At 40.2% G+C, this 22,238-nt stretch overlaps 1 protein-coding gene and 1 long non-coding RNA gene across 2 annotated transcripts; both read left to right on the forward strand.

The window, feature by feature from the left end:
• The first annotated feature begins 4,021 nt into the window (after positions 1–4,021).
• On the forward strand, positions 4,022–5,045 carry LOC135484664 (uncharacterized). The gene is made up of 3 exons (XR_010446480.1): positions 4,022–4,111; positions 4,463–4,571; positions 4,903–5,045. It is a non-coding gene; the product is annotated as an uncharacterized LOC135484664 (long non-coding RNA).
• Positions 5,046–5,069: 24 nt separating this feature from the next.
• LOC135484790 (uncharacterized) lies at positions 5,070–11,750 on the forward strand. Its single transcript, XM_064766472.1, has 11 exons — positions 5,070–5,129; positions 5,480–5,617; positions 6,717–6,908; positions 7,245–7,381; positions 7,950–8,055; positions 8,413–8,496; positions 9,019–9,199; positions 9,673–9,762; positions 10,155–10,217; positions 10,506–10,595; positions 11,281–11,750. The coding sequence occupies exons 1-11, from the start codon at positions 5,070–5,072 to the stop codon at positions 11,748–11,750; spliced, it is 1,611 nt and encodes a 536-aa protein (XP_064622542.1).
• Positions 11,751–22,238: the final 10,488 nt, after the last annotated feature.

Here is a 22,238-nt window from a genome sequence, read left to right on the forward strand (position 1 = left end):
CAAAAGATTCTAAAAGAAGGTAGTCTGTCATTGGCAAAGTGCAACTCTAACAATGAGGTAATCAAAGACATGTTCATACACGAGTTTGATTCTCACTCTGGTACTGTATCAACAAAGATACTTGGGTTGAAGTGGTTGAAAACAGAAGACTGTTTTGCATTTGATGGAGTTGACATCCCTACACAGATTGTCACAACCAAAAGAGTTGTTTTGAGCTTCATAGCGAGGTTGTTTGACCCGTTTGGTTTCTTGTCACCCTACATCATGTATCTCAAAATTTTGTTGCAAGAAATATGTTTGTTGAAACTGGATTGGGATGACAATGTTCCAGCCCCACTTCATGATAGGTTTATGAGATGGGTGCAAGGTTTGACTGAGGTACAACAGTGGAGAATTCCAAGACGCTACGGCTTGTCATTGTGGTCAAATTTGACTGGAGTTGAGGTTCATGGGTTTGATGATGCCTCAGAACAAGGTTACGGAGCTGTGGTATACCTGCGCATTCCCTGTTCATATGGTAGCTATGAGGTTTCACTAGTCACATCCAGGGCTAGAGTTACACCAGTAAAAAAGGTTTCACTCCCAAGATTAGAATTACTTGGTGCTCTGTTGTGTGCTCGTGTGGTCAGCTTCGTGCTGAAAGCCTTGAAACTTCCATCTGACACAATGTGTAGGTATTGGACAGACTCTACTGTAGCTCTAGGTTGGATTAAAGGTAAACATTCTCGTTGGAAAACTTTCGTTGCTAACCGAGTTCTTGAAATTCAAGAACTGACAGATGTTGAACAGTTTTTGCAGGAGAATTGGTCTCCTCCAAACAGTGGTTGTCGGGACCTAGTTGGCTAGCTGGATCATTAGTACTGGGCAAAGACAAAGTGATGTTTGATCAGGTAGAGCGGTTCCTTCAGCCAGAAACTGTGGCCATTGTAAATGTAGCTAGAGTGTGGTTGCCAGAAGATGTTCTCAAAGTTGAGAGATGGGGTACACTTGAGAAAGCAATTAGAATCACAGCTTGGGTCGTGAGAGTACTCCAAAACATGGATAAAACAAAGCAACATGTCTCTGGAAAATTGTCCTTACAAGAGTGTGCAACGGCAAAACAGATATTGTTGAAACACGTGCAGAGTGTGGCATATAGTGCTGAGATTGAAACAGGTATCAGACCTCTGACTCCATCTCATTTTCTGTTGGGCAAACACACTAGCTACCAAACTGCTGTGTCTGAGGATGAAAGGGTCATCTCTCAGGAAATTCTCACTGAAAGTCAATTGATACGTCAGAGACAAATTGACCTGTTTTGGTCAGTTTGGTCCAAAGATTATGTGCGCAATCTCCCACCGACTGTCAACAAACATCAGGCAAAAGGTAGTTTAGACATAGGTCATATGGTTCTGATTCAGGAAGACAACACCCCTAGGATGCAGTGGCCTATTGGAGTGGTCACTAAACTCTTCCCAGGAAGAGATGGTTTGGTCAGAAGTGTTGAGTTGAAAACCAAAGGTGGTACTGTTGTGAGGTCAGTACAGAGACTGCATGATCTTGAAGTGCATGTACAGGCTGAACAAGATGGAGACAGTAAAAACATTACCCCATTAGCGGTAGTTCAAAAAAAGACTGCTCCATCAGTTCATTCTAATACAGGTCAGGGTAAGGCAGGGAAAACTGACACAGCAACTGGTGCACAGAGCACTCATAATACCAGTAACCAACTAAAAGACAAGGCTGTGAAGACACGTCTGGGGAGAGTGATCAAACCCAAAAAGAGATTGGATGTGTAGACATGGGTGATTTACTCTAAAGATGTGTCTATGAGATGCGTTATAATCCACATGTACTGTGATAAAAGAACTATTTGTGTCGCTGTGTGATAAACTTTCATGACTGTGAATTGGGCTTCAGGTTAAATGTGTGATAAAATTTGTTAGTCTGAGTAATCGGTACAAAATACAAAAAAAAGTTTACACTGTGTTTGTTCAAATGTTTGTGTCACTGTTTGTGAATTTTAGTTGTCTGTAAGTATGTTATCTGTAGGTAATGTTGATGTCATATGTTGGTGTGTATAGAATCTGGGAAAAGTTGTTTAAAACAGTATGAAGATTTAAGTATACTGCAATGTTTTAAAGAAATAGTAGTTCCATTGTAGTATAAAATATTGAGCGTTTGTCTCTCAGACAACCATAGAAGTATAATTGTGTGTAAAATTAGGAAATGTAAAAAAAAAAAAAGTACACTATCTTTGATTGATGAACAGAAGAAACATGTAGACTTCATCAAATCTGTTAAAAGGTATGTGTTACCGAAGTAAATAAGTCCATGTGTAATGGCACAAGATGTATAAGTGAAACAAGCATAGCTCTCCCAACAGTTGTAAGCACAGAATCAAAAGAATAAGTGAAGTAAGATGTACTGTATAAGTCCGGATTGACATTGCATTTGACAATGACAAATCAGAAGTTAAGCTTAGTTCAGTAATTCAGAAATTTATTGAGTTAAAGTTAAGTGTTTAGTTTAGTTGTTTAAGTGTTTAAATGTTAATTAGTAATGTCCGTCAATACTGAAATTTATATTATCCTTGCAAAGAGTGCCATAAATGTATATTAAGCAAAGATGAAAGTATTGGATCCTCCAATGGGGGGAGAATGTTGTAGACTTTAGTGTGGTTCTTATTTCGGAACAAACTATAGCTGACTTGATTGGTGCTGCCACCTATACTAAGTTTGTAATTTGTAGTATACATGCTTGCTTATGTGTAGTATACATGCTTGCTTATGTGTAGTATGAATAAATAAAGTGACTCGGCAAAAGGAACCCATGTTGTCCAATCTCTTTGAATTCGCTCCGACAATATCAAGCTGGAGTCCGCAAAAACAACGTCAACAGGCATACGGCCGCCAGCAATCTACAGTGGCGCCGCCTGTTGACTTCGCATCGTTATCTTTGACGTGGTGTATGGTCCAGATGTCTTTGATGTGGCACGCATAGGAGTATCAATCTACGTGTCCTTGATATGCTACACAAGTGTCTTTGCTTTGGTTTGTCTTTATTTGCGGTAATAACCGCCCATACCGCCCCCCAGGACATGTGACTGTTACTAGCACTAGTTCTTCAGTACCGGTTCCAGTGCAGCATCTGAATGGCAATCCGTACGATGTCCTGCCCCTTCAGGTGTCAAATGAGTTTGGCTCATCATCTATAAACTACTCAATCCACTGTAAGTTCTGTGTTTGTTGTTGGTAAAGATCTCATTCAGATTGTGCGCATCATTCACACTGAACCGTAAATGCAACATCACCTTTCTTGAAGAAGAGTAAAGACCACATTTCACTAGTGGCAAAATGCTGAACTTTTGAATCTTTATTCCAAGTGGCAGGATTCACTCCTGTTGACTCAGTCTTTAGTGTTTCACACTGATACTATCTAAAATACCTTGTATTTTCTAGTTGATTTATCATCAGATCATTTTCTGTTAGGTTTTAATTTAGTTGCTCTGTCATGTCTGTGGTATTAGCCTAATGATATGAATGATATAAAAACAATTTTTTCTGATGAGACTGAGAGACATGGTCAGAACTTTCTCATAGCACTAGCGGGTCTTCTCCTTGGACAGAAGACGATAATGTATTGATTCAAACAGTGGCCCTGCTGAATCTTCTACGTTTGTTATATTTTAATATTATACAATTCAAACAACTGGCCCCCATTACTTTTTATGTCAGCCTAAGACTGGGCAGTAATTCCCTGTGATTGCATTAACAGAACCTAAATAAAAGCCACAATAGGCGCTCTACTATTGTCTGATTGACAGTCATGACAGTGATTGTTATTTTCTTCTTTTTTATTTCTAGGTCAAAAATCATCTGCCAACGCCACTGGGCGATACCGTAAGGCCAAGTACATGTACAATCAAAATGAAAGTTAGACTGCGTTGAGGACCAGTTTATTAACTGCATTTCATGAGAGTCTTGCACCTTCTGAACAGTGTGATATCTGTGGGATTTCTTCAGCTGATATATACCACTGCAGCGACTGTTCTCCCAGAACATTTCTTTGCCTTGAGTGCATCAGGAAAGCTCACTTGTTTCAGTATTTTCACATGATGTATATTTGGAGGGTAGGTAATACCTTTATTGGTAATACATGTACATAGTTCATCACTATATTTAAATCAGAATCTCGGTGTATTGGGGGCACCAAAATATCAACTAGACAAGTTTTGTCACAGCATTACAACTGTAATGAATCCCCAGACACCAAGGATGAATTGTTTAAAACCTTATGAAGTGTTAAGCCTGGGTGACATATCTCACTATCATGTGTCATTATTATTATGAATCAGGTTGGAGTTAATCGGAAAGTTGAGTTCATTTATGCCAGTGATGGAAAGTGTTGCCAAAGTAACATTTATTTCACACCACCTTGCCTCTCATTGTTGTTCATGTTGTGAATTATTTTGCTCTTTCAGATTAACGCATGGGTACCCTTCTCTCCTGATGATGTGATTATAGATTCCTTCGTACATCCGCATTGCAGTCACACCTACTTCCGAGATATAATAGTTGTTGATGCCAAAGGTATTCTCATCTAATATACATGTATAGTGAATATCATTTAGCTGCAGAAGTTTCAGTTTTTACAGTAGTAGGATCTTTCAAGTGATGTAATTGTTCACTCTGGTCTTGAACATTGCCTAAGACCAATGAGCGTTTTTACATATAATGATATACATGTAATTAGTCTTACTTCTACTGACAAATTGAAATAGTGGTCATAAATCTTTGAAGTTATGATTTCTTACCGTTTCCCAGCAGCAAGTGGTAACCAAAATAAAATATAGTCAATAGGTCTGCCTTGGTTCGCCTTGGTTCTGTAGTATTCGTGACCTTGTAATAACGATTATTTCAGGCAGACATCATAAAGCCAAATGTCAATTCTGTCCCTGTGAGGAAGAGGCAACAACCCTGATAAGGCACCACTTTTGGCCGTCATCACCTAAGAAACCAAAGATGTGCTTCGACTTCCATATCATGGAAATGCTGCGGGTGTTGTACCTTCAGGTTCCTGTACCTGTGATGGATTTTTGCGAAGCACTGAAGCTAATCTATCACCATTTTGTTGTTACAGATAACCCAGTAAGTGATGCCTTGAAAATTTGTGACATATGTTAAACTGGAAGTGAAAGAATAACCAAAATGCCTTTTCAAAACCCTTAAAAATATTTAGCTTGAGTACGACATTTCACATGACTGGCTTGCATTATTTTCCTACTCCTCTTTGGAGAGTAGCTAGTAAATTTTGTGAAGTACACAGACATAATTTATCCTTATTCACAAGCTTTAGCCTACATATGAAATTCTAATTATGGATATTCTGTTGAGGACCATTATTCCATCAGCGGCAAAGACTTTTATGGAAGTGTGTACATGTGAACAATCGGTAGTTCAAACAGGTTTTTATGTTCACATGTTTTCCTTCTTCACAGATTCTTCAAGATGTGTACAAGGTGCTAATCAACGAATCCTTTGAAGAATACCGGTACTTCGTGCATCAGATGAATACATTATCAGGCATCAGCCCCAATTTTAGTGAGCGGCTGTTTGAATGCCCAGCATGCCCACAGGTATTGTATGATTAAAGGGTCATTTGACAGCTTCAAAAATTGTTAGGAATGCCTTGACCTGTGAGATCAATCAAAACTGACCCACCTTTTTTAGCAGAAATATAACCACATGAAGTATTAAACTGGCATTTAAATCAGGCGTTGGGGACAAACTATTTGGCACCAAAAAATATACTCCAAAGAAAGACGTCATACCATGTGGAGTCACTGAAGACACTCAGGCACCTGATTTTAAAAATGATGCACCTTTGTGCAACTGACTACTTAATACAATCTTGTGATGACATATGATTTACATGACATTAAAAGGTGGTCTCTAGTTGTGTCCTGCAGAATTGGAACCAGTAAAGGTGGATAAATATGTGAGGTCCAGTGTAGTTTCTGAGCTGAACAGTGCTGTATCTGTCGACCCACCCTCCTCCAACCTGTCTGTGTCGCTGTTTCTCACAATTTACAGACGAGGAACTGTCCCTACCTGTACAACAACAGAATAGCATAGCACAGTTTTAGTGTTGCCCTGACAAAATATACTTCCAATGTTTGTACGGACCTGTATGGATGATATTATTACTGGATCAAAGAAACAAGTTAATTGTGATCCATTGGTTATTTCATCAAGAAATCAACTTAAAATACATTCCTGTAAATATATTAGTTCACATTATAAGTATTTTTCAAAAACTTTGTTTTGTTTGCAGAAGGATGAATATCCAAGAATTCTTTCAATGGATGCCAATTTTGGTCTGGTTAGGAAGAAAACTTCTGGTGAAAGTGTACTAGAATGTCTCTAGTATACACAATAAACATATGATAGATAAATGCACAGCTGACGGTATAAGGTTAGATATCAGGACGAGGCCTATATCTGTTATATAATAATCAAGGTTGTTTATGAAACTAGGCCTATGGACTGTGACCGTGATACCGTCAGGTGTTCGCAATGTGATTTGATATCGACAGTTTTGGAATTAGCTGCCGTCGGGGGAACGCCTCGTCGGAAAGGCTCCAGCTGAACCACTACAAATTATGTATCAACCGGGGACTTCCTTCTGCAAATAAACCTGTTACATCTCTATTCTTCGTTGCACTCGTCGTACAGCTCCAAGAGCTGCTCCCCAGTCATCTTCTATCGGTGACTGGTGAGAGCAAGAACCCCTACGGGCGGGGCGGACTCTACTCCCCGTACAAAAGCGTGGCAAAACCAAAACACGAAGGCTTATACTTCCTTGACCAAGATGAGGTGGATAAATTTGTGAGGTCCAGTGACATTTCTGAGCCAAACAAAGATGTTGTGAGTATTGATTGTCAATCCTCCTGCCTGACTGTGCCACTTTCTCTCAATTTTTGAGGCTTGGAAACTGCCCATAGAATCCTAAAAATCGCTTAATTTTCAGTGTCATCCATCAATAATGCCATTGGCCTCATTTTTGGCCTTTTTCTGTAAAGATACCTTTTTTTCTGTTTCGTTGACGATGTGCTGAAATGGTGTTTTTCCACTAAATATCATACAAATATGTACATTCAAGTTATGTGGCTCATGCTGTACCTGTCTGGTACTCATGTTTTGAAAATACCATATTCTTTTTTTGCCCTGCATGCATTCACAGTTCTTTGTTCTTATTTTTAGGACTGCAATGAATTCAAAGCTGGCAGTAATATACGTTCAAAGGGAAGGTATTACAAACTAGACGAAACTGCAGTGTTTGGGGCTTCGTGCAGGCATGACTTCCCCCAAATGATGTTCAGCTTGAAACATGGCGAACGGTGAGTTTACATGAACCACAAACCCTCTCTTTTAAGGCACCCCTGTGACTAAATGCTGTCTTGATAAAGGTGTCTTGTTTACACAGGTTAAAAATGATATAGAAATTAATTTGGTACCTAATTTATGTCTCTCACATATTTGTCAGATGAGGGGGGTCCACTGTAATTCTAATATGCTGAATACCACTATTATCATCTTATACTTCGCGGTTTTCACCACTCATCATTTGTGCTAAAATTTGTATCCGTGCATGAATCTGTCATTTATGTGTTACTTTTTACTCTTGAGTTTAACCTGACACCAGGAGTAACATGTATTGAGGCAAAGTACTATAAATTGCATTACACTAACTGGCATTACTAGCAAAGCCTTATTTTTGAGATCTCAAGAGTCGAGGCAATGCAACAACTAGTCGTCCAGACATCTTACATGTAGTTCTGAAAAAGGATGGTAGAATCATTTGAAACATCATTTGTGTAAACGGTGCTACTAAATTTTTACAATGAGTCATGTGCATTTATACGAAACTGTTATAAAGCGTTTTGTATCCTCTTATCAACTTTTCAGGCTTTCCTACCCAGTTTATCTCCTGCAGCAGCTAATGGAAAAGTATGGTACATCAGATATTTCCTTCATGTATGACATTTCGTGCATGTTTGAAAGTTACATAAAGGTGTGTTGTTGACAAGTTTGATAAACATTGCATCCATGTACCTGCATATATCAATTTCAGCATGTTTGAAAGATACCATACACGTATCCACTTTGTTCCGTTCTGATTCATTTTTAAACCTCCATGTTAATATGTTATTACACAACCATGAATTGACTTGAAATCATCTTAGATTCTCAGGATGTCAAAAAGTTCTCCATAGGTTTGAAAATTGATGTACCTCGATATAAAAACTTGTTACCCCTTCGTGGTTGAAATACTGATAGGATTTGATGCTTTTGTGGAAGGGTTGGGAATTTGTCACTCATCTCCATGTATGCCATCAGCAAGATCTATTATGAGTAATGATCTTTTCAGAAACACCACAGTGATATTTCTCTTGATGCTGTGAAAATGGGAATTCCCATTTTCCATGCCTACGGACACAAGTGGGATTGCCAGGTAAGAATGTTTTTTCAGTTTTACTCTCATCAACCACAAATCACCTGCTGTTCCTCCCTCCATAAACAGCAAGTTGGCTTTCTGACTGGACCTCATCTGACAGCATGATGTTCTATTAAGTTTCCCATTTTCATTATTTCAAATTTCTCTTGAGAACACTACATGTAGGGTTTTTCGGTATCTTTTCCTTAAACCATTTCAATATGGAAGAAATCAATTTGTATCCACTTGATCTAAGTCATCAGCTTTTTAAACGCCCTAATTTGGTGTAAATTGTGTGAGCAATCAGGACGCCAGGCTCCGTCGAAGAGGAAGGTTACCATGTGAATGCAGAAGCCTAAGGCACGAGCGCAATTGAAGCACCCGCTGGTGCAGACCTTGGTGTTAGGAGCATTATATTAAAAGCACAAATGATGACAAAGTGTATAATTTCTCTGCTCTCCACTGAAACCCCCAGATATCCAGTAATAAACTGATCAACATGGCAAGTCCTTTTCCATCCTTCATATTTTACTTTTCAAGGTGCGTTACAGCCCACGAAGGCTCCCTGGTTTTGGTCTGACAGATGGTGAAAGTCTAGAAAGACTGTGGTCCTATCTCCGGAGCTTTTCAAAAATTGCCAAAGAGATGACACCCAGCCATCGCATTGATACGCTGACTGATGCCCTCATACACTATGCAAACAGGAAACAGCTGAAAATTGGTAAGAAATGTTATCCCATCAAATATAAGTGTTGATAGGTTCACAAGCCCTCAGCTGTTTGTGTGTGTCACAAAAGTGCCCACCTTAGAAAGAAAAAGCATATTTCTGGTGAATTTTTACCAGGATTGTACATGTATGTTATTGTTATGAGTAAAAGATGTGTCATGCCCAACACTGGCTGTGATCTGACCTTCGACCATGTTGTCTTCCAAAAAAATCCATTTAAGTCTGTTTCTTTTCCACAAAAGACTTGAATAACACTGTGTACATGTACTTCTATCCACACAACAGTATTGGACCAGATGGATTTTGCACCATTCAACTTGGGTATGAAGGATATTTTGCATTTTGGGAAGTCCTGCTTTTGGCACATATTGGGAGTTTGTGAGGTGGCCTGCTTTTCCACCTTCCCAGATGGGGGTTTAATAAACCGGAAACTTCAGGTTCATGTAGATGATATCTCATTTTTGCAGGCACTTTCCTTCGCACAAAGATTGACAGGGCTAAGGATCAGTTGGCAGCTGCTGGTGAGGAATTGTCATCCCTACTCAGAGTTATGCAAGGTACATCTGACCTTTCTTATTTCTTAAGTTGTGCTATTCTACAAAAAGAATTGGCCAATGCATTGCACTTATGAAGCTGATATAATAGACATGTAGAGCAGTATCAGAGGTCGTTCACCATGCATTAGCTTGCTTTCATTATTCCCAACATCATAATGTATAAATGTTCATTTTACCCTCTGTTGACCTCCTCATCTTGCACATCAACTATGATCAACCAGCTTTTCTGAGTTGACTGTTGAAATTCATCCAACACTATTGAATTATGGGTTGTAGTCTCACTGGCTGGTTGTGTGAAGGTTCAAAGAGGGCGGGCCTGATGGTAACCTGAAGTCAGTGAAGATGATGTTCTAAAGTATTTCAGTTGAATATGCACTTCTTTTATATTTCAGTGTCTGTCACTGATGTACGAGACCATAGCTTGAGGGAGGCTAATCGGCTTTCAACAAACCAGGGTATGTATATTGCTATGCGTGAGTGTATTTTGCCAAAATGAAAACTAATGAAACATTGTACAGTGTATAGGAGAAACTTTGATGTAATTTAAATTTTCCGAACCTGGGCATATTTCCCAAATGGGGCAAGTCATTGGAAGGCTCAAATCCAAACCTTCTTAACCAGATAGCTGTGTTGACAATGATATCAAATAAATGTCAAAACAAGCAAGCCAACGACTGGTGAACTGACTTTCATGTACATGTACATGTATGTAAAAAAAATGCATGTCTCCTTTTTTGTTTCAGCTCTGTCCGGGAAAGAGAAGACTCTACACCTACTTCATAAGCATTGTAGTGAAAGGAAAATTCTCCTTGAAACAAAGAAGAAGTATGCAGGTACATACATTTCATTCGGGTCAATCAGGCTCTTACAACACCGGCAGCCAATGAATACAGTGGTATTTGTGATTCCCCCCTCAATCTTCTATGGATTAGCTACTCCTTTCAACAAGAAAGGTGTCAATCTACTATTTATAAAGACTTCATTTACAGCTTGGGTAAAAACAAAAATACATTAAAACAATTGATCATCATTGTTGTCCTTAGAGGAGCCTGGTGGTTAACATTGCTGGCTACCACGCAATAGGCACAATGTTTTACATGTGCATAGTGCTGGAGTAGAAGTAGTGTTCTTATCAGCTCAGCAGTTTCTGACATCAAGAAACGCTGTGACTTTTTTCCACTCAAACCGCAAACTTCTTTACACTTATATCATTATTCATGTGCTGCATAGCACAGGGCCAGTGGTCCTCACCTATCAATTTTCTCTTCTGATGTATTGTTGGGGGTTCTAGGTTCTAGGTTCTAGGAACCAAAATTTCTTACTCTCCTAGCTGTTCGTCAGATGAGACTGAGAAACATGGTCCTTTGTAACTGAGTGCCAGGGCAAATAAGACACCATACGATGGCGGATGTGTGACTGTTAGTGGACTCGGAAATGCTGCCAAAGTTCCATAAAGGGATGTTACTTCTGTAAAATGATACTGATATGCTGATCCTTGCTAATTTTCTCTTTTTTAAGATGGCCAGGCAGTTGCAATCAAGTTGCAACGAAGCATAGCAAGGACAAATGCGCAGATCAGAAAGTATTTGGATGATCTAACCAAGAAGTTTGATTCGACTCTAACCTTCGAAAAAGCCGTCAGTTGTGAGTTCTTAATAGGGCCTGATGCCCGAGGATATCGTCATGCGGAGGAAACACTGTGCCTGAAGGAGAGGGTGGAAGAAGAAATCTCGTTAGTCAGTAAAGAAATCCTGAATGTTGCTAAGGTTTTCTGTGAGAGGCACAATCACTTAACCGAATCATTAGCACGAGTGGCCTCCAAATCGCATTGCAAGTTGATGCAAGGAAAAATGAGTTTGATATCTTCAAAGATTGTGTCTGTAGAGCGGGAGTTCTCCTTATTACAGCAGTCCTGTGGTAGTATTGTCCCTATCATTCCAGACTTCCAGTCATATTCTCAGACACTCAAAACAACTTCCCTCAGGTAAGGAGATGTATTTTCTGTGGTGGAGCTGGATGAAATGGTGGACGATGCCAATGCTTATGAGGCTGAAGTTGAAGTTGAAATTGAAGAAAACAGTGAACTGCAAAAATGGATTGAACAGATTGATACTAGTATAGTTGAGCCAGAGGCAGAAGGGGAAGATGATTAAATCATCAATATTAAGTGATTAGGTAAACAGGAGCCCATTGATTCTGAGTCTGTGTTATCATTGTGCATCATAAAATGGTCACACTGTCTTTTTGGTTCACTGTGTACTACTGGGGCCATTTTCTCCCAAGTTTGTTTTTGGCTCACCGTAAGGGGAGTCTATATGATAGCGCTGTGTTCGTCGTCGTTGTCGTCGTCGTCGTCGTCGTATCCTAACAGTGGCACGTTTCTTAACTGCTAGGGCTATGAACTTGAAACTTTGTGCACAGAATGCCCTAGGTCAGCTGACCTCTGACACTGATTTTCGGTCCGATCTGATTCTCTGTTTGGCCACCAGGGGGCCAAATGTTGATATCTAAAAAGTGTGATATCTCGCTTATTAGTGACTTGTTTTCGATAAAACTTTTGTTGTAGGTACTCATAGCAAATATACATTTTATATTATACGGGTTTTTAATTTGACCTTGTTTTCAAGGTCGCAGAGGTCATATGGCGTAAATTGGCCATTAGAGTGTAAACTATGGCACGTTTCTTAACCACTAAAGCTATGAACTTGAAACTTGGTACATATAACCCCCTATATCACATAGCCTCTGGTGCTGAATTTTGGTTCGATCTGATTCCTAACTTTGCCACCAGGGGGCCAAAAGTGGAAATCTAAAAAGTGTGATATCTCGCTTATAAGTGACTTGTTTTCGATAAAACTTTTGTTGTAGGTACTCATAGCAAATATACATTTTATATTATACGGGTTTTCAATTTGACCTACTTTTCAAGGTCACAGAGGTCATATGGCGTAAATTGGCCATTAGAGTGTAAACTATGGCACGTTTCTTAACCACTAAAGCTATGAACTTGAAACTTGGTACATATAACCCCCTATATCACATAGCCTCTGGCGCTGAATTTTGGTTCGATCTGATTCCTAACTTTGCCACCAGGGGGCCAAAAGTGGAAATCTAAAAAGTGTGATATCTCGCTTATAAGTGACTTCCCTCACCGAAACACAGTGTGATATCAGTCAGGATTCAGTCAGGTTGTAGTGTTACCTCACATTTTTATGGCAGTGTTGAAATCAGTGGAAAGCAGTCAAAGGGAGTGTTTTTCAGTCACGCAATACCAAAGCATACAGTTATACAGCAATCAAAAATAGAGGTTAGGGAGTCATAAGCAGTGGTAAGACAGTCAAAATCAGTGGTAAGGCAGTCAAAAGCAGTGCTCATTTAAATATTTAGGCTGACTGATTTCCACTGCTTTTGACACTGAAAATGACTCCCCACTATGCATCATGCACAGGGCTGGCAGTGGGGTTCAGTGTTAATTTAAATATTTCGCAGCACACTGAATCCACACTGAAACACCACTGATTTTGACTGCCATTTCCAAAACCTCTTGGAGGGAGCAGTCATTTTCAGTGTTAATATGAATAATTTATTTAATGGCATGCAGGCACGGATGCCGAGAGAGGTTTGGGGGACGTGACCCCCCTGTGCTGATGACAACCAAAGAAATTGTTCGAAAAAGCAAAAACTTCTAGCGAACTGTTACTTTTGCTGTCCTATTTTAGACGGTGTGTTTGCGTCCAATATGGCAGTGATGACGTCATCTGCACAAATAGAGGACATCGCCATTGCATGATGACGTGACACAGTAAAAAGATGACAAATTCACGTCCTTGACCTACGTCATTGCAAACTTTGTCATAGTGACAGTGGTCATATGGGTTACTAGACAATTGAAACGACACATGGCACATAGCTACTGTCAGTAATGTCAGGGATTGAAGCTAGATCAAATTGACGTCCAAATAAAGTAACTGCACGCGGCCTGTAGAATGATGATCTACTGATTGATGTGTATTGAGCTCCCATGCAGATAATTTGCAGTGTATGCATACATTACAATTAACACCTATAGGGCCTACAGTAGATGCATGAAGATACATGCAGATATCTTGCAGTGTATGCATGCATTACAACACCTATAGGGCCTACAGCCTTCTTGATTTGCTGAAAATACAACTTCAGTGTCTGTCTAGATTACCCTTTTTGCATTCATTTGGCTCCTTATGTGTTCCAATTCAAACTTACTAAAACTCCCCCCTCTTCTCATATTGAAATTCGGGTAAATATCGAGAAATATGAAGAGCTACCATGATTTCTTGAATGTTTGACTATCAAATTCAAACTTGCTAGCTTCCTGTCTCAGGTTGCATTATGGGTGATATTTAACACTGAATTTGACTGCAATTACCACTGCTTTACACTGCCATCAAGTCTTAATCTCACCAGTCATAAAGCAGTGGTTTTCAGTCATGTTGAAAATGCCACGGGTTTCGATCAGAGTTGGAGAAGTGGAAATCAGTGGTCTTTCAGTCATAGGCAGTGTTTTTGAAATTCGTCGTTCATAATGATATGCAGGTGGCAGTGCTTTGCAGTGGTCTTTCAGTCAAAATCAGTGGTTTTGAAACATTAAGAAAAAATGATATGCCTAAGACAGTCATATGCAGTGGGGGTTTCAGTCAAAAGCAGTGTGATGCAGTCATTTTCAGTGCACTGCCTTTCGGTGAGGGTTGTTTTCGATAAAATTCTTATGGTAGGTACTGTTTGGAAGAATACATCACATATTTTACGGGTTTTCAATTTGACCTACTTTTCAAGGTCACAGAAGTCATATGGCGTAAATTGGCTGTTAGAGTGTAAACTATGGCACGTTTCTTAACCAGTAAAGCTATGAACTTGAAACTTGGTGCATATAACCCCCTACATCAGATAACGTCTGATGTCGAATTTTGGCCTGATCTGATTCTTTATTCGGCCACCAGGGGGCCATAACGGAAAAAGGAAGAAGTGCAATATCTTGCCTATTTGAGTGAATTGTTTTCGATAAAATTTTATGGCAGGGACTCCTAGCAAGGATACATCACATTTCCTATGATTTTTGGATTTGACCTCCTTTTCTAGGTCACAGAGGTCAAATGGCGTAAATTGACCGTTCGAGTGTAACTATGGCACGTTTCTTAACTGCTAAAGCTATGAACTTGAAAGTTGGTACATGTAACCCCCTACATCAGATAATCTCTGACACCGAATTTTGGCCTGATCTGATTCTTGATTTGGCCACCAGGGGGTCAAAACTGAAAAAGTAGGACGTGCAATATCTCGCTTATTAATGACTTTTTTTCGATGAATTTTTTATTGCAGGGACTCTTAGCAATCACACGATATTGATCTTGTTGATGTCATAGACAATTATTGGTTGGATCATAAACTTATATATACTGCCCTGTCTTATTACTTGACATCAATACACATCTAAAAAAAGTCTTCATGCCTGATTGTGTTCACCATATTCACCTCTAAACTAAGCATGATCCTGCCTAATAAAAGATGTATACGGTGAGCACAATGGCCCCTGGCCGTTTCATTTTCTTAAATCTGACATACATGCATAAAAACCTTATCAGTCATCGCAGGTTGTCTCGTTATCTGCCGTTAAAGAATCTTGGTTTTACTTTGTCAATGGGCAATTTACATGATCACTTTGAAACTAAAAATGGTACATATGGCAAAAACCACCTGTCCATATTCGACAACGGCTTCATGGCCCAGTGGGTAAGACTGTAGGGATCAAGGACAGAAGGTCTTAAGTTCAAACCCATTCAGGGAATAATATTTTTCATTTTCTTCTTCTCATCTGTGACCTGTCTCGTCAATGAACTTGTTGTTTGTGCAGTCAAGTGAGACCTGTCACTGGGTGTCTATCATGTTTCAAGTGGAGTTGGATGCATGTCAGCTTTAAATCTGATTTTGGGCCCAGGAGGATTTTTCAGTACACATTTCAGTAACCATGGTACCATGGTAACAAAATAGTTTTTTAGCTCAGCTGACAAAGTCAGCGGAGCTAGTCAAATAGCTAATTGATTGGTGTTTGTCCTTCCATCCTGCCATCCATCTAGCCATGTTGGGCATTTTGTTACCGTACAGCCGAGGCACTTCAAATATGGTTTTGTATATAAACACTGCAGAAAATGTTGCTTACAGAAAAAAATTGGGCGATTCGACTCAAATTCAGCTCCCCAGGAGGCAAAAGGCGTAAATGAAAAAACAATTTTTTGACGCTCTATTCGAGCAGATAAAAGCTTGAAATAAAGTTGAAAAGGTCTTCATGATACAGAAGTTTTGATATAAAATAGATTAGTGTGGATTTATATCACCAGTTGGCGGTAGTGAGCAAAACTGTTGTTTGACCCCAGATGACCCCGCTTTAAATTTCCCGCCGCGAACTGACATGAAAACCTCGAACCAGGGAATACTGGACTGCTGGTATTGCCAGTGCATTCACTGTATGAACGGCTCGTCTGGGGTAAATTGACGAGGCGGCTCGACCCTCCACTGCGCGGTGGAGGTTACCTGGAGTACTATCATCAAGAAAATGGCGGTGACCTTTTTATTTCTACCGGAGCGATGATTTTGTAAGTGACAAATTTTCTTATTTAAGCCTTTACGGAAATGTATTTTGGTACGAATCTTCACACGTTTATAGAAAAGATCAACGAGAATGTGTTCAAATGCCCTCATAACGATGAGTTCAACGGAATTTGGTCAAAACAACCTTCGAATGGAGTCAACTTCCTTTGCGAAATTGAAGCGACGACCTCATTATTTATCGTAATTTATGCAGATCTGAGTCCAGCTGATGGGCAAAATTAGCGATGGTTTCAAAACAGTCTCCCAGACATGGGGCAATCTCTTCATTATCATAATGGGATTTGGAGGCATGTTTACAGATTTTACAAGTTCGAGACCTGTAGGACCTAAAACTCGCATAGATCTCCATAGATCCCCTCTATTTGTCGAGTTAGCGCCCCTGTAAAATCATGCATTTTCGGACACTAGAACGAAATCTTCCTGCGGATATCGCGGTTTCGGTGATGATTTAAGGAGAAATTGACTGTTCTTAGAGTTGTATGGGACAGAAAGAGTTCATACTTCATGAATACATGAATATATTATGATATGGGCGGGCTTCTAAGTCAAAACAATAACAAACTCAACTGCATCTCTACCGTGTATCGCGTAGTGCATTGCCTAGTGTATTTCGTAGTGTATTTTTAGCGGAGACATTATTTCCACACTTTGGCCACGCCAAACGTCTTTTTTATTCGTGGAAGTTAATCTGCTCTGTAAATTTTATTTTACACAGGAAGAATCCATACAAGGTATTGCAATATTTCATGTCTATTGGTGTATTTGTGTACAGGAGCGCACCAGACAGTGAGACGTAGAGATGTGTTTAGTGCTGGTGCTGTCAGTAGACTGAATCTGATTGGCCATAGCGATCAGTAATATGGGTCGTGATCACGTGATGTGACGTCACCGCGGTATCCTCCTTGGCTGATGGGTGATGTTCTGAGTTGTGTTCAAACTATTGGAAACTTCGGAAATTAGTTCTATTAGTTCTACTATTCTGCAGGAGTATAGCCATTGATGTTGACAGCTAAAAGCACGAAAACTTTGTTTATTTATCAAACTGTATCGAGTGTTATCGAATCGAATGGATCTGTCGATCGTCGGGGCGGATTGATATGTGGTTGTGCGTCCAAGGCGATTAGGTCATTCAGTTAGTTTGAGAAAGATCATGATCATGAAGATGCGTGTTGTGTTATCATAACCGGAAAATAATTTAAAGTTATTAGTGGTGTTGTCATTGACATTTTTTGCATGGAATGATAGTTCGAGAGCTCTCATCTGTTCCAGTCTTTACATACGTTGCTGGATTGCCAACCAGTGCGTACCTTGTCCAGAGATAATCAAGGATTTACGTAACCACAAGTTACAAATATAACACGTTTTTATTCATCGGAAGAAGACCAGAGCGCATGCTCCAACGGAACAGGAATTAGCATGGGTACATAATTATGTTGCAATAACAATAGTTTGCATGACTAAGTGTAGATGTCAGCACTGATGTAAAACTGTAAAGTCGTACAAGAGACGTACAACAGACTACTAGCACATCTCCCTTTTTGAGACTGAAGTCCTGATAGTCCAAGTGTCTTTTATGGGAGTAGCTTATAATCTTAGCTCACAATTACTCTAAACCAATTAAAACTCACAACATGGAACACACATAACTGAATAACAATTCTAGTCAAAACTTTGACTCAAGATTCCAAACACAACTTAAGGTGTTCCTTGAATTATGAATATTTCGATTCAAACTCATCTAACACAAAACACTATCCAGAATGAATCCTCTAGAATTTAGCAATCTCACAGAATACACATACCAGTGAATGCTAGTATACTTTTTTAAAACAGAAATTTTAAAGGCACAATTTTACCTAAGATTCTAAACGTGAATGTTGTACCAAACTTGGTCAACTTTAGTCTAAACAGAAAATTACTTAGAACATGAACAATAATGAGAGTCTGTCAACAACATTGTAGCACAGAACACAAATATGTCAATATACAGCATGACACAAAATCAAGTCTTAGTCACTAAATACAGTGTGACACAAAATACACAAAACATGAAAAATGAGCAGCGATCCGCCTACACCCATTCTTCAGGCTATATGTGCACTACGAATGATTTGAGTCAGATTTTGCTCACAATCGAATCCTGAACACTAGTGACTGCGTGCACAAAATCGTCGAAATGTCTGGGCGCTTTCACAACACGTCCCGATCTCGTTGTAACTTGCTCCGCACTTGTGTTCGATCCATGCTGGACTTGAACAACTGGTGTCTTGGGTGCTGCTTTCAACGGCGTCTGTTTTCCTGGCGATATCGGCGTTCGTTCTGCAGGCGTCCTCTGGATCGACGTTTCACTAGCAGATTCTGGTGATGCAGGTGGATCTAGGTGTACTGCCGACGATGCGTTATTGATTTCAGTACCGACGTTTGTACTCAGTTGAGGCGTGTCAGGCTGAGTCGGGTGAGCATCCAATAGTGCTCTAGTAAGCAAATCCTCATTTCTGGGCGGATTTCGGACAACTACAGTCTTGTCAGGCTTGATCATTGCCCGATTTCGACGGAAAGACTTGTCCTTAGACTGGATTTGGTACGATCTTGGACCACATGAATTGACAATTGTCCCTTTGATCCATTCTCCATTGTGTCTAAAGACAACCTTGTCTCCAGGCTTCAGATCACCCAGAGGCTGTCTTGTGGCGGTATTATTGTAATGGCGGGCTTGAGTCATGGCATTCTTCTCGCGCGCGTTTTGAACAGTCTTTGTCTGTAGAGCGGTTTTCAGACATTTCTCATTTACCGGCAAACGCGTTCGTAACTTTCGACCCATTAAGAGTTCAGCTGGTGATTTACCATCAATCACAGGAGTGTCTCTATAGTTCATGAACGCGATATGCGGCTCGATCTTGGTTTCTTTCGCCTTTTTCATGAGTTTTTTAGCAATGCCACAATACTTTTCAGCTAGTCCATTGGCTTTTGGATACCTAGGACTGACAGTCACATGGTTTATTCCCCAGTTTTCAGTGAAATCGCGGAATTTTTCACAGGCATAGTTGCTTCCATTATCAGAGACAAGAGCTTCTGGAATTCCTAGTCGGGCGCACATAGCTTTCAGCTTATCTATAAGGTTCTCAGCGGTCATATCGTCAAGTTTCACGGTTTCAAAATAGTTCGAATGATAGTCAACAACAAGAAGATAGTTCTTACTGAGGAAAGTGAACACATCTGTCCCCAGTTTATTCCATGGAAGATTCGGCCTAGCATGTGATATTAGCGGTTCTTTCTGTTGACGTGATTGAAATTTGAGACAGATCGCACATTTTTCAACACAATTTTTTATCTCTGTCGCCATACCAACCCAGAACATTGCGGGTTTGGCTCTAGATAGGCATTTGTCCCGGCCAAGATGTCCCTCATGTATTCTCTCAAGCATTTCTTTGCGGAATTTCAGCGGAATGATGACACGTTCTCCACGTAATAATAGATTGTCACAGACTGAGAGTTCATCACGGAATTGCCAATACTGGCGCACACAGAATGGCACATCCTTCTTGTGGCGAGGCCATCCTGCCACAATCGTAGTTTTGAGCTGCTGTAGCTCAGCATCAGATTTTACCTCATGTCTGAATGAAGCAAGTTTCTTCGCTGAAGACGGTAGGGTTGCACATATCATGTGAACTTGGTAGTTCAACTCGCGATCAAGTTCAGTGTCCTCAGGTTTGCTTGGCTGTGGGGCCCTTGACAGAGTATCTGCAATGTTTAGTGATTTTCCAGGAGCCCATTGATACTCGAAACTGTATTTCTGAAGACGCAACATCAACCGTTGTACCCTCGGCGGGCAAGATGCAAGCGGTTTCTTAAACAGATACTGCAGCGGTTTGTGATCATTGACAAGACGAAAATCACGACCGTACACGTACTGATGTAGCTTTTCACAAGCAATTGTACAACTGAGCATTTCAAGTTCTATTTGGGACCAGTTCTTTTGGCTCGGGGTCAAGGATTGAGATCCATACGCGACTGGGTGGTCCCCTTGCAATAGTACAAAACCTACGCCATCTCGCGACGCATCACATGAAACGGTCACATCCTTTTTCGGATCGAAATATGTCAATACCGGTGACTTCACTAAGAGTTCTTTGAGTCTCTGGAATGCTTTCTTATGATTCTCATCAAACACAAATGCCACGTCTTTTTTCAGTAAGTCCCTGAGAAGTCGAGTCTCCTCAGCCATGTTGGGTATGAATTTGCTCACATACGCTATCATTCCCAAGAATCTCTGCAACTCTTGCTTGCATTTCGGATTTTTCAACTGTGTGATGGCATTGAGCCTATCTTCATCAATCCTCATCCCCTGCTGATCAAACAGAAGACCTATGTACTTTACTTCGGTTTCTTCAAGTACACATTTCTGCCAGTTTAGTTTCAAGTTCTTTTCTCGGCATACTTCCAGAACTTCTCTCACTCGTTTCTTCAGCGTTTCCTTGTCTGCGGCATGAATCAAAATATCGTCTATGTACACTTCTACACCGACTAAATGACTGAACATATCGGTCATATATTTCTGATACACCTGACTGCTAAGTTTAAGTCCATATGGGAGCCTGTTGAATTTGAAATTCCCGAATGGAGTTGAAAAAGTTGTGAGGATCGAGCTTTCCTCCTCAAGCAAAATTTGCCAGAAAGAAGCTTTTGCGTCTAGTTTCGCAAAGTACTTTGAGCCAGATAACTTTGAAGCAAGTTCTTCTTGTGTCGGGATTCTGAAATGATCAGTCACGATATATTTGTTCAAGTTTCTCGGATCTAAACAAATTCTCAGCTCTTTATTTGGCTTTTCCACCACGACCATCGAATTTATCCAGTCTGTGGCTTTCTCAACTTTAGAAATAATGCCTTCTTTCAGCATTTTGTTCAACTCACGTTTTATATGTTTTATCAGCGCAAACGGAATTCTTCGCGGCGGATTTTGTTTTGGCTTTGGATCCTTTAACTTGATTTCAACTTTTGGCGCATTCAGTCCATCTAGCTTAGTACTGAAAACATCACGGTATTCACGGTACAACTCATGTTCATCAGGTTTGTCCTCCTTTTCAATGTCAACAGTATTTATGGTGACAACGTTCAAATCGCACAACGTAGGAAATCCCAGGATGGGTATGCGGTTACCCTCAGTAACAAAGAAATCAAGTTCTTTATCACGTACTTTCACTCGACATTTTCCAACGAGGGCAATCTTTTCTCCAGTGTAAGAGAATAACTTAGCATCAGCTCGCATTAATTTAGCACTCAGTTTCAAGGATTTATGCACATGCGCAGGAATCAAGTTCACCTGTGACCCTGTGTCAACTTTAAACTTGACCTTTTGCTTGCCATTCAACCATGCGGTCACGAAGCATTGATTGTTACTAACACTTGATTTCAATTTTCGGCCATTGGACTTGTAGCTCACTTCATGTGTGAACAATGTCTCCACGAATCCAGTCAAATCTGAATTTGAACCGGCACCATGACTGCGATCAGACATTTCTGCTACATCTTTTTGATGACATTTCACTCGAAAATGATTTAATTTGCCACATTTACCACAGGTTTTCTTAAACGCGGGGCACCTGTTTGGTACACGATGCACAAGACCACAACGATCACAGCTTTTGTCACGATCATCCTTATGCGCAGAATTTCCACTTCGAGGTTGGCGATTTCGTGCTCGTCCACGTGATGACGATGCTCCACGTTTCTTGTTTCCTGTCGCCACGGAATCCACGTCTTTTTCTTTTTCTTTATCAGTCGTTGTCTTGTCCATCTCGGCAATCTGCTTGGTTACCATCTCATGCGTTCGACAC

This window comes from Lineus longissimus, chromosome 3 (assembly GCF_910592395.1).
Source record: "Lineus longissimus chromosome 3, tnLinLong1.2, whole genome shotgun sequence".
Classification (NCBI taxonomy): domain Eukaryota; kingdom Metazoa; phylum Nemertea; class Pilidiophora; order Heteronemertea; family Lineidae; genus Lineus; species Lineus longissimus.